The sequence below is a fragment of the Ovis aries genome, chromosome 6, assembly GCF_016772045.2.
Source record: "Ovis aries strain OAR_USU_Benz2616 breed Rambouillet chromosome 6, ARS-UI_Ramb_v3.0, whole genome shotgun sequence".
NCBI lineage: Eukaryota > Metazoa > Chordata > Mammalia > Artiodactyla > Bovidae > Ovis > Ovis aries.
In genome coordinates this window covers 80453323-80475806 of record NC_056059.1, presented here as the reverse complement: position 1 = coordinate 80475806, position 22484 = coordinate 80453323, and the positions used below count along the sequence as shown (strand labels likewise).

The window sequence follows — 22484 nt, the reverse complement described above, 5'->3', positions numbered from 1 at the left end:
ATGTACATCTCCCAGTAATAGATTCTTTTGATTTCCTTTATCTGAAAATGTCTTTGAAAGTGAAAGTCTATCAGTTGTGTCTGACTCTTTGCAATGCCATGTCCTACACAGTCCATGGAATTCACTAGGCCAGAATACTGGAGTGGGTAGCTATTCCATTCCCCAGGTAATCTTCCCAACCCATGGATCAAATTCAGGTCTCCCACATTGCAGGAGGATTCTTTACTAACTGAGCCACCAAGGAAGCCCAGAAAATGTTTTTATTTCCTCTTAATTCTTGGTTGATACTTGGCTCAAATTCTAGCTCTTTTGTGTGTGTGTGTGTGTGTGTGTGTGTTGTTTTTCTTTTTCCCCCTTCATTGGGCCATTGTTGTGTGCTTCATGCCTGTATCTTTCAGAGATAAATTAGAAATATGAGCAGTTTAGTCCCATTGTAAAATGTCAGGGTAAAATATCTGCCCCATACAGGGCTGCAGCTGAGGCCTAATTTCAGGCTAGAAATCAAAGAAAAACAGAAAATCATCCTATGCCAATCCTGTCCTCAAATTTTTCTTTATGTATACACAACAGTTTTATTGAATTATACTATAATTCACAGTCCATAGTATTCTCCATTTTAAACTACGTAATTCAGGACTTCCCTGGTGGCACAATGGTAAAGAATGCACCTGCCAATATAGGACACAGAGGTTGGATTCATGATCTTGGAAGATCCCACAGGCCTCAGAACAACTAAGCCCATGTGACACAACTATTCATCCTGTTGTTCTCTAGAGCCTGGGAGCAGCAACTACTGAAGCCTTTGTGCCCTTGAGCCCATGCCCCACAAGAGAAGCCACCTCAATGAGAAGTTTGCACGCCACAACTAGAGAGTAGCCCCTGCTCTCCGCAACTTAAGAAAAGGCTGCAAGGCAATAAATACCCAGCGCAATCAATACACAAATAAATGAATAAAATTACTAAGTACATAATTCAGTGGTATCCAATGTATTCACAGAGTGATAAAATCAACAGCACTATCAAAATTTAGAATATTTTCATTATTAAAAGAAAAGAACTTCTGTACTTATGAACACTAGTTCATCAACCCTTCTTTAAAGTTTTGACAGCTTTATAGAAACTGGCAGCTTTAATTCGACATCCAAAATCTTAAGTTTGTTCTAGTTGTTTTTATATTTAATTTGAACTTTCGGTTATTGCATGAAGGGCAGCCAATTAGTTGGGTGTTTATTTTTCATCAAACCAGCAGTTAAATTAATTTTTGCTTTATAAATATTTAGGACAATCATGTAAGGAACATAAAAGTTTATACTGTTTTTTTTTCCCCTTCTGTGTGACTCCATTCATTATTAATAAATGTTGTGCATAGAAGCAAATGTTAAAGGCATTTATACAGTCATGTAAGACTTCTATTACCATTCCCTGGTGGCTCAGATGGTAAAGCGTCTGCCTGCAATGCGGGAGACCCAGTTTCGATTCCTGGGTCGGGAAGATCCCCTGGAGAAGGAAATGGCAACCCACTCCAGCACTCTTGCCTGGAAAATCCCATGGATGGAGGAGCCTGATAGGCTACAGTCCATGGGGTCGTTTATATTTGCCTAGAATATATACTTAAATATTTTTATTTACAGCTTTAAAGGATTATTATTTTTAGGTGTGTGTATGTGTGATAGCCAGAACGCAGCTGGATTTTATTTTCTGATAAACAATTGTTTTTAATTTTCTGAATTCTGCATTTAGTCTCTCTTTTTTTTAATTTTAGTTTTTTATTTTTTAAATTTTAAAATCTTTAATTCTTACATGCAACTGTCAGTTCAGTTCAGCCACTCAGTCATGTTCAACTCTTTGCAATTCCATGGATTGCAGCACACCAGGCTTCCCTGTCCATCAACAACACCCAGAGCTTGCTCAGACTCATGTCCATCGAGTTGGATGATGCCATCCAACCATTTCATCCTCTGTCATCACTTTCTCCTCCTGCCCTCAACCTTTCTCAGTAACAGGGTCTTTTCTAAAGAATTGGCTCTTCACATCAAGTGGCCACAGTACTGGAGCTTCAGCTTCAGCCTCAGTTCTTCCAATGATTATTCAGGACTGATTTCCTTTAGGATTGACTGGTTTGATCACCTCCTTGCTGTCCAAAGGACTCTCAAGCATCCTCTCCAGCACTACAGTTCAATTTTACACAGTTTGCAATTGTAATGCTTGTTAATGTATTTGGTCTTGTTTCTCTCATCTTATTTTATTTTCAATTTTGTACAGTTTCTATTTGTATATTTTATCCCTTTTAAAATGAGCTAACATTGTGAGTCTGGAGTTTATCTTAATTTCTTTTATTCAAATTTTTCATTTCCTTTGAAATTTATACTGTTCTGGTTTGAAATTCATATTTTACATTCTTCTTTTTGTAAGGTTTAAATTTGAAATTTTGGCAAGAATTTTAAACAAATGGAAAACTTTCAAATTTTATAAACTTCTTGTCATTATTTTATACAATGCATCATTTAAATAGCAACAGATGCATGCTACTTCATGCTTTCTTCATCCTTTCTTTATATTTCAGGAATTATCTTCCTTCACTCTGAAATGCATCCTTAAATGCTGCTTCTGGAAATATCTTGTTTGTGCTGTATGTTCTCAGATGGCATTCATTTTGCTTTCAATTTTTTTTCCCCAGTATTGTAAGTGATATTTCATTCTCTCATGTTTCCAGTTACTAACTAGTTTCACCATGGCATTACATTTTTAGCTCGTTTGTTTTCTTTTGTCAATACAAAAGACTTTAAGTCCTTTTGATTTGATTATATTTGTTGTCTTTATGTTACTTAGTTATTTTTATACATTTTGGATACCATTCTCTGGTTATTTTTATACATTATAGTTATCTTTCAGTATCTTATGTGCTCATTAACTTTATTCATTGTATTCTTCAGTAAACAGAAATAGTTGTTTGTTGTAACTATATTCCTTTTTTCCATGACAGTTACAAAGAATTATTTATAAAGCCCTTTTGCACAGCTATATCACATAAATATTCTCATACATTTTCTTTTATTGATTTTTCAGAGTTAGGATCTATTATTAATATATATTAATGCTGTAATTAATTTTTCAGATTTAGGATCTATTAATGTATTATTAGTGTAATTAATAATGCAATATGTATTATTAATAGATGCTAATTCTGAAAACTCAATAAAAGAAAGTGTATGAGAATATTTCTGTGATACAGCTGTGTAAAAGGGCTTTATAAATATGAATTTGACTTATGTATGTGATATTCTGAAACAATTAGGTGGTTTTGTTTTGGTTTCCTCCTTTTTTTTCAGCCATTCTTCACAGCATCACATATTATTTTTTTTTCTTTTTCTCTTTGAATGACAGTACAAGCTATACCACATACTTATAACCAATGTTTTTCTTCTGTATTGGGTTATGTCAATTATATCTTTATATTACTAATCTTCTCAAATAATCTGTTTTCTATTTTCTTTTTCGTTTGCTCCTTTTTTTAAAAAAAATATTTCTTCTCTATTTTAGATTTCCTGAGATACTTTTCTTTCTTTCTTTTTTTTAAATAATTTTCTGAGTTGACCATTCAGCTCATTATTTTATAATCTTATTTGATTCCTGTTATATTTGTATAAAGTCTTCTCAGGTGGCACTAGTGATAAAAACCTGCCAATTGAGATGCAGGCTCAATCCCTGGGTCAGGAAGATCCCTTGGAGGAAGAAATGGCAACCCACTCCAGTATTCATGCCTAGAGAGTCCCATGGACAAAGGAGATTTGTGGGCTACTGTTCATAGGCTTGTAAAGAGTCAGACATGACTGAAGTGATTAAGCACACAAGTTTATATAGTTATTTTTATCTAAGTTCTAATTTAGTTTTATGTCATGAAAGTGAAGTCACTCAGTCATGTCTGACACTTTGCGTGCCATGGACTGTAGCCAACCAGACGTATCCATCTGTGGGATTTTTCCAGGCAAGAGTACTGGAGTGGGTTGCCAATTCCTTCTCCAGGGGATCTTCCCAACCGAGGGATTGAACCCAGGTCTCCTGCATTGCAGGGAGATGCTTTATCCTCTGATCCACCAGGGAAGTCCAATGTATTTTTAAATAAACTATCGAAGCAATGACATACCTAAAGAAAAATGCTTAATTCATTATTTTTATTCAATGAAGATTTAGAGTAAAAACACTCTTATAACAATCCAACATATCAAGACATAAAATGTTACTTGTATGTCAGAAACCTGGATCATATCATTTCCTTGAACCCAAACTGTTCAAGTTCCTATCACCATTTATTACATTTGCTTCTTCCTGAGATCAGTCCTGGGTGTTCATTGGAAGGACTGATGCTGAAGCTGAAACTCCAATACTTTGGCCACCTGATGCAAAGACTTGACTCATTGGAAAAGACCCTGAAACTGGGAGGGATTTGGAGGCAGGAGGAGAAGGGGACGACAGAGGATGAGATGGCTGGATGGCATCACCGACTCTATGGACATGAGTTAGTAGACTCCAGGAGCTGGTGATGGACAGGGGGCCTGGCATGCTGCCATTCATGGGGTCGCAAAAAGTTGGACACAACTGAGCGACTGAACTGACTGACTGAACTGAACATTTTATAAGAATGAATCATAGAGAAATAGATTTTGTGTCTGACATTATTTGCTCAGACATTTTTCTGAGAGATACTAACATACTGTTTACTATTGCAAAAACCAGTCATTTTTCCTTGTATAAAATTACAGTGTAAAATGTGTTATATATATATATATATATATATATATATATTCTATTGATAATGGCCACTTGGGGTACTTCTGTACTATGGGTCTCAAACGCTGTCCTGCTTTTCTAACTAGGGTCAGTCATTATCCAAAGTAACTGTAGCAACTATACTCTCATTTCACTGCATATAAACATAATTACTCTGCATTCTTTCTAAATCTTGATTAATTTTTAATTTTCTGTGTTATATATCATTTAATTTGTGTATGTCATGACATTTAATTTATATTTATCTTTTGTTATCAATTTTGGTATATTTGCATATATATATATATATATATATATATATAGAGAGAGAGAGAGAGAGAGGACATTTTATATCTTATTTTGTAAAGTGCATTTAAAAAGTTTTCTATCCCCCCCAAAAAAGTTTCCTTTTTCTGTCCATGATGGGATGAGGGCATTCAGTTGTTTTCACTTTCACTGGTTGAAGCTTATTAAATATTCTGGTTTCAATATTTTTGTGAATATATGTATTACAAGTGTAATTCCTTAATCAATGGCTTGCCTTTTTCATATTCTTATAAGAACAAAAGTTTAAAATGTTGAGAAATCAAATTTATCAATCTTACATGGTTAGTGGTTTTTATAGTGGAAAGCATCTTTTCTTCACTCAAGTAATTAAGATATATTTCTATTTTATATTTTAAATATTTTACTGTTGTATCTGTCTCACTTAGAGCTGCAATTATTTGTAATTTTTATACTTATGTTAAGTAGAAATGATATTCACTGATGTATTCCATAAGTATATTCAACAGACCTAGCACTATTTAATAAAAGCATCATTTTCCTACTGTTCCAAAGAATACATTATTGGTAAACAAATGATCAAATGCCTGAGTGTACATGTACATGTATATATGTGTGTCTATTTGTTCCTACTCCTGGACTCACTAATATGTAGCATTGGTCTATTAGTCATTCTCTCCTTGTGCCAACAGCAGACTGTCACTAAAAGAAGAAATGGTTGTGGTGGAAGAAATTAGTGTTAAGAATGTCACAGATATAATTGAGAAGCAACAATACTTGTCTGAGCATTTTTCTTGCTTCTTTATTATTTTTGGAGCTGTGTTGATATTTTACATTCACAACCCTTCCAACAAAAACAAAGTCAACCAGTATGGTAGACTAAAATTGAAATCAACAGAAAGTAAAACAAATAGTATTTATTTGCTTGGGGCTGGTGTATTGGGATGACCCTGAGGGATGGTGTTGGGGGAGAGGTGGGAGGGGGTTTCGGGATTGGGAACACGTGTACACCCGTGGCAGATTCATGTTGATGTGTGGCTAAACCAATGCAATATTATAAAGTTAATAATAATAATAATAATAATAATAAAATTAGAAAATAAATAAAGTGAATAAGAAAACTACTCTAAATAATGAAAACAACAAAGATTAAACCAAAGTGAATTGAACACTTAAACAAAGTTGAAATTTGAAAAGGCCTATAAATTCAATAAATATCTACTAGGCTATATAAGGAAAAAAAAGAGTGAATGCACAAATTACTAACATCAGAAATGAAAGGAACATCTCTACAGGTCACATGGCAATTAAAAGGATAATAAAGGTATACTATGAACAACTTGACGTCCACAAATATGTCAACATGAAGGAAATGGATCAATTATTTGAAAGACACAGTTTGCCAAAACTCATACAAGAATACATGATTGATATGAATTATCCAATATCTTTTAAATAAATGAACATAATAAGTAATAATCTTCCAAAAGAGATAACACAAGTCCCAAATGGGCTTTCTGATGAATTCTACCATTCATTAAAAGCAGAATTTATATCAATTCTCCCTAATCTCTTTCAGAGGATATAAGAAGAGTCTGTTTACATTTAATTACTGATACTTATCTTATAAATCCTTGATTGGTTTTTGTAAGATATCTCAGTATTAGAAGAAATTCTTCATTTTTAGTTCCAGTGTACTAGTGAAATTAATGTTTATATTTTAATTAATTTAAATTTTAGCCAGTTGTGAAAATGTATGTATAAATATTATAAATTGATTCATTAAAATGTACATAAATGACATTATTTATAAATGATTCTTTCTCTAAATTTTAGTGTATAACACAGACATCTGAGAAGTTTGATAAAGATACATATACTATTAGCTTGATTCAATCTACTTTACCACAATATAATCAAGTGAAGACTCAGTATTTGCATTTTTAAGAACTTCACTGATGATTCTATATAATACCAGCAACTGAGTTCCATTATGCAACTAGATGGGTTTCCATGGTGACTTAGTGGCAAAGAATTCACCTGCAATGCCGGAGATGCAGGTTTGATCACTAGTTGGGGAATATCTCCTGGAAGAGAGCATGGTAACCCACTTCAGTATTCTTGCCTGGAGAATTCCATTGGCAGAGGAGCCAGGCAGGCAAAACGCTATGGGTTGCAAAGAGTCGGAGGTGACTGAAGCAAAAGACATATACAAGTAGATTATTTGTTTTTGCTTTATTAGGAATCTCTTGGATTTAAATAGTCAAGGATATATTCAGGATTTCCAAATCTTGCATTGTATATCTTTAGTTTCATAGCTTATTTTGCTCCACCACTAGTGAGATATTTCCCAATCCAGTCATAATATTCATCTCCTTTATCAAAATGAGTTTTAACATTATTTTTAATATTAGCAATCAATATTTGTTGAGATCATAAATTCACCAGGCAAATATTGACACCACTTCATGGTGGCATTATGTAAAATTTAAATTTCAAAAGCATAATTTTAATCTATCTATCCATACACCCAACTATCGTTTATCATCTGCATATCTATCTTGCCTTTAATCTTAGGATATTTGGTGAAACATTAGCTTTAGTAAGAAAACAAAGTATACAATACAGATATAGATAGTTCACTTCAGTTCAGTCACTCATTCGTGTCCATCTCTTTGTGACCCCATGAATTGCAGCACGCCAGGCCTCCCTGTCCATCATTAACTCCCAGAGTTCACTCAGATTCACATCAATCGAGTCAGTGATGCCATTCAGCCATCTCATCCTCTGTTGTCCCCTTCTCCTACTGCCCCCAATCCCTCCCAGCATCAGAGTCTTTTCCAATGAGTCAACACTTCGCATGAGGTGGCCAAAGTACTGGAGTTTCAGCTTTAGCATCATTCCTTTCAAAGAGATGTCAGGGCTGATCACCTTCAGAATGGACTGGTTGGTTTCCTTGCAGTTCAAGGGACTCGCAATAGTATTCTCCAACACCACAGTTCAAAAACATCAAATTTGCACTGTTCCAAGGCCAGCAGAGCTCTATCAAGGTGGGACCTTCCACTCCGGAAGGCTTAGCAGGGCTAGGCCCTGGGAGTGGTCTGTGAGCACAGCTTAGTAGCCTCTCCTCCACAGTCTGGTCCCTACACCTTCTTTAGCTGCTTCTTTTTTTTAAATTTTAAAATCTTTAATTCTTACATGCATTCCCAAACATGAACCCCCCTCCCACCTCCCTCCCCATAACAACTTTCTGGGTCATCCCCATGAACCAGCCCCAAGCATGCTGCATCCTGCGTCAGACATAGACTGGCGATTCAATTCACATGATAGTATACATGTTAGAATGTCATTCTCCCAAATCATCCCACCCTCTCCCTCTCCCTCTGAGTCCAAAAGTCCGTTATACACATCTGTGTCTCTTTCCCTGTCTTGCATACAGGGTCGTCATTGCCATCTTCCTAAATTCCATATATATGTGTTAGTATACTGTATTGGTGTTTTTCTTTCTGGCTGACTTCACAGGCAACAATATGAAGCAACAGAACTGTTACCATGGCTGCAATGGCAGCTGTAAGTAGGAGGTGTGAATCAGCCAGGAAAGTGTGCCTGTCTTATGAAAAGTATATGCTATTTGTGATAGTTGATAGGGCTGATTGCTAAAGCCAGGGAAGTTTATGAAGTCCTTCCTCCAGTTGCCAGCTGGGAAACAGGAGGGACTTTTGGGCGGGGAGTGTCAGAGGAGCTGGGATTCTGACAATTAGGAGGTATGGTTTCAAAGTAATAACTTGCTTTGTTGTCTTTGGTGGAGAAAAAGTCACTTGCAATGTTCCCTTGCTTTATCTAACTCAGATTAGTGACCTATGAAACACCAGTGTCAAAAAAAAATATATAGCACTCTACAGCTTAAAGCATTTGTTCATTCAGTATATGGGGAAAATGTCTAAGAATTCACACAAATAGTGAGTGAGGGGCTGGGACAGTAGATGCATTGTCTGTGTGCATGGATAGAGTGGATTCAGCGTGGATGGAGAATATATGTATTTAAGTAGAAGGAATGTTGTCCTTCCACTAGAAAATAGAGTGGAGTGGGTTAAAGCAAGTCCAGGTGAGGCCATTCTGGCCCAGAACACATTCCAAATGGTGAAAACTGTTGACTTAAGAAAATACATGGAAATTGGGAGGGAAATAAAAACCCTATATGCCTAGGAAACAATAAGATAAGACAATGAATAATGTGAAAGTGAAGCAAATTAATGTGTATTGTTAGAATTTTTTCAGATATCTGTGGAATAAAAAGAGCTGTCAAACTTTCAGGTGTTATTGAACATTAGGAATTGTACTTGCCTGTTTTATGTGTCCCTTAATTAACAGAACACTTAAACAATTCTATCTTAGGAAAACAATTACACCATTAACTCCAAAAAAGAACTCCTGCCATATCCCACAGCCTGTGTTCACACTTTCTCTCCATTCACACTTGTAGTGTGAATGGAGAGATCCCACCGTTACTTGTTACATGGGCAAGTAACCAACCAGTAGGAAACTTCTTTATAGGATGTTTTGTATCAGAAATCATTTGAGGAAGCTTTGTTTTGTTTTTTTTTTCCTAGATGATTTCATTGTATTCTATATTTCTGTAATTTTATGTTAAAACAGTAAGTGGACCTGTGATGTCACATAATGAACAAATATTTCCACAACTGTTCAAAACAGTTTCCCTTGAAAAACTTATCTTTGAAAAATAACGAAAATGTTCTACTAAACAATGTTGAAATATAAAAAAAAAAAAAAAACATCAAATTTGGCGCTCAGCCTTCTTCATAATCCTACTCTCACATTCATACATGACTACTGGAAAAACCATAGCCTTAACTAGATGGACCTTAGTAGGCAAAGTAATGTCTCTGCTTTTGAATATGCTATCTAGTTTGGTCATAAATTTTCTTCCAAAGAGTAAGTGTCTTTTAATTTCATGGCTGCAGTCACATCTGCAGTTGCTTTGGAGCCCCAAAAAATAAAGTCCGCTACTGTTTCTACTGTTTCCCCATCTATTTCCCAGGAAGTGATGGGATCAGATGCCATGATCTTCGTTTTCTGAATGTTGAGCTTTAAGCCAACTTTTTCACTCTCCTCTTTCACTTTCATCAAGAGGCTTTTTAGTTCCTCTTCACTTTCTGCCAAAAGGGTGATGTCATCTGCATATCTGAGGTTATTGATATTTCTCCCAGCAATCTTGATTCCAGCTTGCGTTTCTTCCAGTCCAGGGTTTCTCATGATGTACTCTGCATGTAAGTTAAATAAGCAGAATGACAATATACAGCCTTGACGTACTCCTTTTCCTATTTGAAATCAGTCTGTTATTCCATGTCCAGTTCTAACTGTTGCATACAAATTTCTCAATAGACAGGTTAGGTGGTCTGGTATTCCCATCTCTTTCAGAATTTTCCACAGATTATTGTGATCCACACAGTTAAAGGCTTTGGCATAGTCAATAAAGCTGAAATAGATGTTTTTCTGGAACTCTCTTGCTTTTTCCATGATCCAGCAGATGTTGGCAATTTGATCTCTGGTTCCTCTTCCTTTTCTAAAACCAGCTTGAACATCAGGAAGTTCACGGTTCACATATTGCTGAAACCTGGCTTGGAGAATTTTGAGCATTACTTTACTAGCATGTGAGATGAGTACATTTGTCTGGTAGTTTGAGCATTCATTGGCATTGCCTTTCTTTGGGATTGGAATGAAAACTGACCTTTTCCAGTCCTGTGGCCACTGCTGAGTTTTCCAAATTTGCTGGCATATTGAGTGCAGCACTTTGACAACATCACATTTCACAAGTTGAAATAGCTCCACTGGAATTCCATCACCTCCACTAGGTTTGCTTGTAGTGATGCTTTCTAAGGCCCACTTGACTTCACCTTCCAGGATGTCTGGCTCTAGATGAGTGATCACATCATCGTGATTATCTGGGTCTTGAAGATCTTTTTTGTACAGTTCTTCTGTGTATTCTTGCCACCTCTTCTTAATATCTTCTGCTTCTCTTAGGTCCATACCATTTCTGTCCTTTATCGAGCCCATCTTTGCATGAAATGTTCCATTGGTATCTCTAATTTTCTTGAAGAGATCTCTAGTTTTTCCCATTCTGTTCTTTTCCTCTATTTCTTTGCACTGATTGCTGAAGAAGGCTTTCTTATCTCTTCTTGCTATTCTTTGGAACTCTGTATTCAGATGCTTGTATCTTTCTTTTTCTCCCTGGCTTTTCGCCTCTCTTCTTTTCACAGCTATTTGTAAGCCCTCCCCAGAAAGCCATTTTGCTTTTTTTGCATTTCTTTTCCATGGGGATGGTCTTGATCCCTGTCTCCTGTACAATGTCACAAACCTCATTCCATAGTTCATCAGGCACTCTATCTATCAGATCTAGGCCCTTAAATCTATTTCTCATTTCCACTATGCAATCATAAGGATTTGATTTAGGTCATACCTGAATGGTTTAGCGGTTTTCCCTACTTTCTTCAATTTAAGTCTGAATTTGGTAATAAGGAGTTCATGATCTGGGCCACAGTAAGCTCCTGGACTTGTTTTTGTTGACTGTATAGAGCTTCTCCATCTTTGGCTAAACAGAATATAATCAATCTGATTTTGGTGTTGACCATCTGGTGATGTCCATGTGTAGAGTCTTCTCTTGTGTTGTTGGAAGAGTGTGTTTTCTATGACCAGTGCCTTTTCTTGGCAAAACTCTATTAGTCTTTACCCTGCTTCATTCTGCATTCCAAGGCCAAATTTGCCTGTTACTCCAGGTGTTTCTTGACTTCCTACTTTTGCATTCCAGTCCCCTATGATGAAAAGGATATCTTTTTTAGGTGTTAGTTCTAAAAGGTCTTATAGGTCTTCATAGAACCATTCAACTTCAGCTTCTTCAGCGTTACTGGTTAGGGCAGAGACTTGGATTACCGTGATATTGAATAATTTGCCTTGGAGACGAACAGAGATCATTCTGTCAATTTTGAGATTGCATCAAGTACTGCATTACAGACTCTTTTGTTGACCATGATGGCTACTCCATTTCTTCTGAGGGATTCCTGCCCACAGTAGTAGATATAATGGTCATCTGAGTTAAATTCACCCATTCCAGTCCATTTTAGTTTGCTGATTCCTAGAATGTCAACGTTCACTCTTGCCATCTCCTGTTTGACCACTTCCAATTTGCCTTGATTCGTGGACCTGACATTGCAGATTCCTATGCAATATTGCTCTTTACAGCATCGGACCTTTCTTCTATCACCAGTCACATCCACAGCTGGGAATTGTTTTTGCTTTGACTCCATCCCTTCATTCTTTTTAGAGTTATTTCTCCACTGATCTCTAGTAGCATATTGGGTACCTACTGACCTGGGGAGTTCCTCTTTCAGTATCCTATCATTTTGCCTTTTCATACTCTTCATGGGGTTCTCAAGGCAAGAATACTGAAGTGGTTTGCCTTTCCCTTCTCCAGACCCTTCTCCAGGTCTCTCTGTCAGACCTCTCCACCATGACCCGCCCGTCTTGGGTTGCCCCACGGGCATGGCTTAGTTTCATTGAGTTAGATAAGGCTGTGGTCCTAGTGTGATTAGATTAACTAGTTTTCTGTGAGTATGATTTCAGTGTGTCTGCCCTCTGATGCCCTCTTGCAACACCTACCATCTTATTTGGGTTTCTCTTACCTTGGGTGTGGGATATCTCTTCACAGCTGCTCCAGCAAAGCACAGCCGCTGCTCCTTACCTTGGATGAGGGGTATCTCCTCACCACCACCCTTCCTGACCTTCAATGTGGGATGGCTCATCTAGGCCCTCCTCCACCCTCGCAGCCACCGTTCCTTCGTAGTGGGGTTGCTTTTCCCATTCACCGCCCTGGCCTCGGGTGTGGGGTTACTCCTCCCAGCCACCACCCCTAGCCTCAGATGCCACCCCTGGCCTCAGACTCAGGGTGGCTCCTCTCAGCCGCTCTCCTGAATTCAGATGAAGAGTGGCTCCTCCTGGCCACCATCCCTGGCCTCGGATGCAGGGTACCTCCTCTCGGCCGTAGGGTTTACCCTATCCTCATCTCCAAAGTTAAACTATTATAAAAGAATTACTATAAATTATATACATGTGTAATAAGTAATGCTCAAAATTCTCCAAGCCAGGCTTCAGCAATACATGAACTGTGAACTTCCAGATGTCCAAGCTGGTTTTTGAAAAGGCAGAGGAATCATAGATCAAATTGCCAACATCTGCTGGATCACGGAAAAAGCAAGAGAGTTCCAGAAAAGCATCTATTTCTGCTTTATTGACTATGCCAAAGCCTTTGACTCTGTCGATCACAATAAACTGTGGAAAATTCTGAAAGAAATGGGAATACCAGACCACCTGATCTGCCTCTTGAGAAATCTATATGCAGGTCATGAAGCAACAGTTAAAACTGGACATGGAACAACAGACTGGTTCCAAATAGGAAAAGGAGTACGTCAAGACTGTATATTGTCACTCTGCTTATTTAACTTATATGCAGAATACATCATGAGAAACGCTTGGCTGGAAGAATTACAAGCTGGAATCAAGATTGCCGGGAGAAATATCAATAACCTGAGATATGCAGATGACACCACCCTTATCATAGAAAGTGAAGAGGAATTAAAAAGCCTCTTGATGAATGTGAAAGTGGAGAGTGAAAAAGTTGGTGCAAAGCTCAACATTCAGAAGGTTAATTCAGGGCATCTGGTCCCATCACTTCATGGGAAATAGATGGGGAAACAGTGGAAACAGTGTCAGACTTTTTTTTTTTTTTGGGGGGGGGTCTCCAAAATCACTGCAGATGGTAATTGCAGCCATGAAATTAAAAGACGCTTACTCCTTGGAAAGAAAGTTATGACCAATCTAGATAGCATATTCAAAAGCAGAGATATTACTTTGCTAATATAGGTCTGTCTTTTCAAGGCTATAGTTTCTCCAGTGGTCTTGTATGGATGTGAGAGTTGGACTGCAAAGAAAGCTGAGTGCCAAAGAATTGATGCTTTTGAACTGTGGTGTTGGAAAATACTCTTGAGAGTTGCTTGGAATGCAAGGAAGTCCAACCAGTCCATTCTAAAAGAGGTCAGTCTTGAATGTTCTTTGGAAGGAATGATGCTAAAGCTGAAATTCTGATACTTTGGCCACCGAATGTGAAGAGCTGACTCATTAGAAAAGACTTTGATGCGGGGAGGGATTGGGCGCAGGAGGAGAAGAGGACGATGGAGGATGAGATGGCTTGATGGCATCACTGACTCGATGGATTTGAGTTTGAGTGAACTTCGGGAGTTGGTGATGGACAGGGAGGCCTGCAATTCACGGGGTTGCAAAGATTCGGACATGATTGAGCGACTGAAATCAACTGAACTGAACAGTACTGATGTGTTTGTGTGTGTTTATAAAGCCTGTCTTACATTCCCAAGAATTACTGGAATTTATTATTTGATAACTTTCAACTTGTCATTTAAATACACACCCAGTGTAATAAGTAATATGAATTGTCATGTTATATGGCACGTTATCTGAATAGGATTTTGAGTATATTTTATTTTATTTTGGTATCATCTCCCCACATGTGTTAAAATATAAATATATATACATTTAAGTGTAGAATCTAACACATTAAATCTGTAATTCAGATTGGCTTTAAATTACAGTGCAATTGTGTTGCATGTCAATGGAAAATTTTTACTACTATATTTTTATAAATTATGGACTGTTTTATTATTTATAATCAATCATTAACAGCAATGTTATAAATGAAATGCATACTATGAATCACCATAATACTAACATGCCTATAGACTCTGAGTCAAAACTAATTCATATACATTAACATACACAGATTTTATGTGAAAAGAATACCAGCAGGAGTGAAACTAAATCTTAAGATACACCATTGATTTATTTTTCAATGATTAATTATTTTTTTAATTATTCACATTGAATTTATGTTTTTTTAATCATATTTCATTTATTTGCTTGTAACATAGCTTAATTAGACTCTATGTTTCCTGGAATTTGGGGAAATTTTTATTTTAGCTTAGTGACATACAAATCACCCAGCAATTTAAAAAGAACATAGCAAGCAAACATTCAGCTAGAGAATAAACTGATAATCAAAGGAAAATGGATATTCTACCATTAGATTTATTTGACTTACCTAGAAACCCAATGCTTCCTTTGTGGCTCATCTGGTAAAGAGTCCGCCTGCAATGCGAGAAACCTGGGTTCAATCCCTGGGTTGGGAAGATCCGTGGAGAAGGGAAAGGCTACGTACTCCAGTATTCTGGCCTAGACAATTCCATGGACTCTATAGTTCATGGGTTTGCAAAGAGTTGGACAGGCCTGAGAGACTTTCACTTTCACTTTTCAGAAACCTCATAGAGTAAAAGGAAATGGTTTATAATTCAAACATTTAATTGTATTATGAAATATTACAACACTTAAAGTAGATGAAGAAAAAAACTTATTAACTTAGATATGTGCTTGCTCACAATGTAGACCTAAATAAAATAGCATAAAGTGGGATGCGAGTTTCTGTACAAGTTTCATAGGGCCACCATAGCGAAGTAGCTCAGATAACATGGCTTAGCTAACAAAAATGTATTATCTTAGCTGGAAGCCAGAAGTCTAAACATTGAGGTGTTAGCTAGGTTGAATTTCTCTGAAGGTAATGAGGGAAGGATTTGTTTCAAGCCTCTTTCCTTGTAGACAGTTGTCTTTACTTTTGTTTCTTCACATCATGATCTTGCTAAGAATGTCTCTAGTTCAATTTTCCTCTTTTTAAAAGGACATCAGTCATGTTGAATTAGATTATAACCTCATTTTAACTAGATTACCTTTATAAAGACCCTACATCCAAATAAAGACATCTGAGTTTCCGGGGCTTAGGACTTTAATACATGAGCTTTGGAGAGACAATTTAACCCATAATTGTTTCCTATGTCATATTTGCATTCAATAATGAACTTGCACTATCTTGGTCACTGGTGTGTTCCATATGGTGGATAGACACCCTCATCCACTCCCTCCTTTCTCCTGTGTGCCCTTCACTGCAGAGCCTGGAAAACTTTAAGTATCTCTTGTAGGCCAGACTCTTCTTGTTGTTTAGTCACTAAGCTTTGTTCTAAACTTTTATAACCCTGTGAATTATAGCCCAGCCAGGCTACTCTGTCCATTGGATTTCCAAGGCAAGAATAGTGTAGTGGATTGTTATTTTCTTCTCCAGAGAATCTTCTTGACACAGAGATTGAACTTGTGTCTCCTGCATTGGCAGGTAGATTCTTTACCAACTGAGCCACCAGGAATGAGTGGAATGCAATTACTAATAGCTCCAGAAAGAATGAAGTGGCTGGGCTAAAACAGAAATGACCCTCAGATGCTTTCCAACTGTGGTGCTGGAGAAGACTCTTGAGAGTCCTTTGGAAGGAGAGCTATGACAAATCTTGACAGTGTATTAAAAAGCAGAGACATACATTTTCTGACAAGGTTCACATTACCAAAGCTATGGTTTTTCCAGCATTCACATATGGAGCTGAGAGTTGTACCATAAAGAAGGTTGAGCAGTGAAGAATTGATGCTTTCAAATTGTGCTGCTAGAGAAGACTCCTAGGCATTCCTTGGATAGCAAGGAGAGCAAAACAGTCAATTGTAAAGGAAATCAACCCCACGTATTCATTGGAAGGACTAATGATGAATTACTGGGGACCAGCCCTGGTTGGATCCAGAGATTCCCTCAGGAGGAATAGCGTCAGCAATGGGGGAGGGGAGAGAGAGTATAGAATGGAGGCTGGATATTTCTTGGTTTACACAGAAAGCCAATAAAACCCCAGACGAGGGACTTGCTCTGTTCATGTAGGCCGCAGGCACCATCTCAGTCTCCTGAAGGAGTGAAGACACAGAGCACCTTCCCGGTCAAGTCTTAGAAGCCCAGGCAAAAAAGTGAATGCAGAGAGCCTCTGTGCTCCAAGGTATCAGCCTGAAAAAGAGAGGGAAGGAGAGGGAGAGAGAGAGAGAGAGAGAGAGAGAGAGAGAGAGAGAGAGAGAGAGAGAGAGAGAGAGAGAGAGAATTGACACAAGGGAGCCAGGCTTTCATGGAACTGGTCGGTCACTTTATTTTTCAGGGAAGTTTTTATACTTTGGGCTGTACATAGAGATAAATGTAAGAAACTGAGTCATGCAGGGTCAGCAGCTCTGACCCTTATCGAGACCAGGCTTCCTCTCTGCATACCTATCTGTATACACAGGTATTAGGTGATTTACATCATCTTCTGGCCAGGTGGCCTTGTTAACATTTTATGGCCCCATCTTTCTTGATAAAGGTTAGTTAACCAGAAAACTTGTTTCCCCTTAAGATGTTTTTCTGAAATCTGCTTTGTCCTTGGAAAATGATAAAGTTACATTTCTACATAAAAAGGAGTATAATGATTTATAACAAAGAGAGAATTCATTAACTCAAAAGTCTAGTATTGCTAATATCAAAACTACTATATTCCTCTTTCTACATCCCAATTACATTGATTAATATTCTCCCAGGTGCCTAAAATATAAAGGATATGGAGGCCTGGTGGCAAATATTAACAACAATGAAACCCTTCACCAATATAATTCTTAGCTCTTTAAAAAGCCCTATATCTTTAAGATGTTTTAAGCTTCCAGTGCCTCTCATGGTTGGGAGGCTGTGAATAATCACATGTGTAGTTGTAAAAGTCTGGGTAAACCTGTCAAGCAAGTTAGAGAGCCATCAGAGGGGTTTGAGCTAAGACACTCCTTTTATATGCAAGAGACTATTAACTGGAGCTCTAAGTTAATTTTCCAAAGAAAGGTGGTCAGGGATATCTCTCCATTAATGTCAAGAGTATAATATAGCAAACAGTAAACAGACAGATTTTGATTCTGGGGTAGATGCTCAAGCAGATCTAGGGGATCCCTTTGAGTCCTGATCTGCCTTGTGTTCCGCATGACCTTGCCATGGGTGGAATCAGAGAGCCCCTAGAGTTCTGATCCTGCCTTACCCACCAGACTCTTCTGCATGACCTTGCCATTGGTGGGATCTCCCGTCTTGGCCCCCAGCATTGAAGCTAAGCTCCAATGCTTTGGCCACCTGAAGAGCAGACTCATTGGAAAAGACACTGATCATGAGCAGGATTGAAAGCAAACAGAGAGGGGAGCAGTGGAGAATGAGATGGTTAGATAGCATCACTGATTCAATGGATGTGAATTTGAGTACACTCTAGGAAATAGTGGAGGACAGAGGAGATTGGCATGCTGCAAACTGTGGGGTCGCAAAGAGTCGGATATGACTTTGTGACTGAACAACAAGAAATATATGAAGTTTCTACTTCGGAAATCAATTGAATTATGTGCTAACTATAACTCTCTTTCTCAAGTTTCCATTTATTTTGCTGTTCTTTATTATTTTAAAGAATGCTAAGATATATTAAATTATTATTTCCCAGAAGAATATGTGGTTAGGGAATTAGTTCTATGGGCTCCTCTGGGGAAAATGTTTCATGTTCATTAGATTTTAGAAGTATGAAAGAACCACAATGCACATTAAATACTGCTATTAAATCAAGTAAAAAGAAGGAAATGCATTTGAGTTTGTTTCATACAGTACTTTCTAAATCTATAGAAACAAAAACAACCTGTGATGCCATACATGAAACATTCAATACAACTAATGAACCATGAGACATATTTTGGGAAATGTATTAGGCTATCTTTCCCTTCCTGATGTGACCACTTCATCTATTTCTTGCAGCTGTTCAGACTATACAGAAAGACCCTTTGTTCTAAATGGCTATTACATGATGTTATTAAGAAAGCAGGCTATATTCCACTATAACTCAAGACAGTAACATTTTTCATTTTGGTGAAAGCAATGTGTTTACTTTTATTATGTATGTTCTGAAGGAGATCAGCCCTGGGATTTCTTTGGAGGGAATGATGATAAAGCTGAAGCTCCAATACTTTGGCCACCTCAGGAGAAGAGTTGACTCATTGGAAAAGACTCTGATGCTGGGAAGGATTGGAGGCAGGAGGAGAAGGGGACGACCGAGGATGGGATGGCTGGATGGCATCACTGACTCAATGGACGCGAGTCTGAGTGAACTGTAGGAGTTGGTGATGGACAGGGAGTCCTGGCGTGCTGAGATTCATGGGGTCGCAAAGAGTCAGACATGACTGAGCGACTGGACTGAACTGAACTGAACTGAAGATTCTCAAGGTTGCCTTTTATATGTATCGATGATGTAAAAAGAAAATTAAAAGATATGTTTTCAATGGGTTATTTAGCTTATCATTAAGTTAATATTATTTCATATATTTTCCTCTTACAAATATCCTTCAAAGCCATATTTGCTATTTATACATTAAATTAAGTAAATATATTTAAGATAAAAAAGCAACATAGATCCAGTTTATATATACAAATATACAACCAAGGTAAAGTATAATTAAAATTAAATCTTATCTAAACAAAAATTTCACCTAGTGAGGAATTAATTCTTATAAGATTTAATAACTTTCTTAGAAAAGCACACTTTAAAAAGCATAATGTAGGTGGAAATGTTAATGAAAATGGTCTCATTTTAGTATTGTAAGCCAGAAGAAAATTGCAGTTTATATTTTGACTTTGGAACATACTGATCTCCTTAAGTCTGTTTGAGGGAGGGATTGTAGTAAGGGGTGGGTGGGAAGAAGGCCAGGATGAACAGCAGATGAGGCTGTCATTGCTATGTTGCATCGATGGAGAAAATGCCACTGGACATTATTCAGCTAATCAGGGATAAAATGAACGTCCTCATTCTGTCAGAAAATATGCACAAAAAGGATCTCTCCTTTTATCAGGAACAGTAGGATACAACAGCTTAGCCATTATTTATATATAGATAAGAATATTTTTTTTTCTATTGTGTTCTTTCTTTTTCAGTGATACATCCTTACAGCTTTTTCTTATCATTTAGTATTCATTCCTGAAACAGTTTAAATGAAATATTAACAAATTACAAAAGCATCTCTTTTATGGTAGCATTTTTCACTAGTCAATTGCAATAATAGGTTTTAAGGCAAAATAAATAAATAAATAAATAAGTCATATAAAACTCACTCTTTTGCTGAGTTTTTAAACATAAGTATATACTATTGCAAGCTTAATGACAAGTTTCCAAACTTGGCATCAATTTAAATGATGTCAGGGAGAACACGTGAATTCAACACGTTCCATCTTATGATACAATCATAAATTTGCACAGTTGAGTTATAATAGTAACAAAATAATGTTCCCATTGCTTGCATCAAATTATAAAGTACCCTTTCTCTGTAACATAGGTTAAAAAGTTTCATCCTATTATTTAATAAGAGTTTTAAACTAAAAATCTAAGTAAGTAGTTTTAGAAGAGATTTCTTAAATTTTTTGTTACTCTTTAATTTTGAAAAAGTTAAAATGTGAAATAGATGTCACTCATTAAGTACAAATTCCATTACTGAATATTATTGTATTTATTCTTGCACATATTAAAATATTTTATTTAAAATTCATGACAAGACAGTTTAAGTGGTTATCAGGATTTGGTAAAGAAATATTTTATCTTTATTTGCAGTAATTTTCTTTCAAGTAACACAAGATTTAACACAAATATAAAGTTTTCCTCTTTTCTCCTGGATCTTAGGAAGGTAAAAAGCACACAAGAAATTTTAATTGTAATAGCTTTAGCCCAAGGCCTGGAGAAAACTGATATTCAAAAGTAGGGTTCTTTCTTCCCAAAGAGCTAGAAAGCAGATCCTCAGTCAAGGGTGTTGTTGCTATGCTGCAAACTGCGCCTGCTGCTTTGTGACCAATCTCTGCCTGCTCTGATTTTTTGTGATTAAATCATATGACACCTGATAATCAGAGTGAAAGTGAAAATCACTCAGTTGTATCCAACTCTTTGCAACCCCATGGACTATACAGTCCATGGAATTCTCCAGGCCAGAATAATGGAGTGGGTAGCCATTCCCTTCTCAGGGGATATTCCCAACTCAGGGATTGAACCCAGGTCTCCTGCATTATAGGCGGATTCTTCACCAGCTGAGCCACCAGGGAAGCCCAAGAATACAGGTGTGGGTAGCCTATCCCTTTTCCAGCAGATTTTCCAGACCAAAGAATTAAACTGAGGTCTCCTGCATTGCAGGTGGATTCTTTACCAGCTGAGCTACCAGGGAAGCCCCCTGATAATCCAGGAAGTATTCAAAAGATGGAAGCCTAGTAGAGCTAAGTTTTGCTTTAAGAGAATACATTAATTTTATGTTTTATTTACGTTTATGCATAATCTTTTTGAAAAGATTTCAAAGATCATGGCAGCAATTTGTATTAATTCCTTGATAGTGAAGATGTACTAGAGACTGACAACACTGCTAACCTTTCTTTGTTCTCCCTTAGCTATATGTGGTCATGTCTTGTACGGTTTTTTGCAGTTGCATAAGGAAGGTATGTGAAAGTTGGACTGTGAAGAAGGCTGAGTGCCGAAGAATTGATGCTTTTGAACTGTGATGTTGGAGAACACTCTTGAGGGTCCCTTGGACTGCAAGGAGATCCAACCAGTCCATTCTAAAGGAGATCAACCCTGGGATTTATTTGGAAGGAATGATACTAAAGCTGAAGCTCCAGTACTTTGGCCACCTCATGTGAAGAGTTGACTCATTAGAAAAGACTCTGATACTGGGAGGGATTGGGGGCAGGAGGAGAAGTGGACGACAGAGGATGAGATGGCTGAATGACATCACGACTCAATGGACGTGAGTCTGAGTGAACCCTGGGAGTTGGTGATGGACAGGGAGGTCTGGCGTGCTGCGATTCATGGGGTCGCAAAGAGTCTGACACGACTGAGCAGCTGAACTGAACTGAACTGAGCTGAAGGAAAATAGATGTCACCTAACCTTAACTTACATGCAGCATTATATTTGATGCTATGTATGATCTTCCTTAAAGTTCAGAGGATGGTTTCTAGAATACACCCAGAATATACTCTTATTCAGTTTTTTCTCATTTAGTATCAAAATAGTAGATGAAAACACAATGAAATGGAAGGGTCATTTTTATTTTCTAAAGAAGAAGTAGAATAAAATTTTATCTGTGTTAATATAAAAGTACAACAGTCACAATTATAGTATTAGAATGGCAGAGTCCTGTGACTGGACATCACATTCCTATTTTGTTAACTATTATATCCTCAGTATCTGTTAAAATAGTGTCTGAAAGTGAATATCAATAAAACATGTTAACTGAAGTTATTGCTGAAAGAAATTTCACATGCAATGCAAGAAACAAACAAAAAATTGGTTGGAAAAATGTTAATAAGAAAAATAATCATGTATGTGCCCAGTATGGCCTTCATTTCTTTTTCTTAACTTCTACTAGTCTTTTTTAT

General features: G+C 37.2%; 1 protein-coding gene across 1 annotated transcript in view; it reads left to right on the top strand.

The window, feature by feature from the left end:
* TECRL (trans-2,3-enoyl-CoA reductase like) overlaps positions 1–19321 on the top strand; it is a 189705-nt gene extending 170384 nt beyond the window's left edge. Inside the window, exon 12 of the mRNA XM_060417643.1 lies at positions 18991–19321. Within this exon, the coding sequence (XP_060273626.1) occupies positions 18991–19073 (83 nt within the window). The 3' untranslated portion in view covers positions 19074–19321. The remainder of the gene's footprint in view (positions 1–18990) is intronic.
* The last annotated feature ends 3163 nt before the right edge of the window (positions 19322–22484 follow it).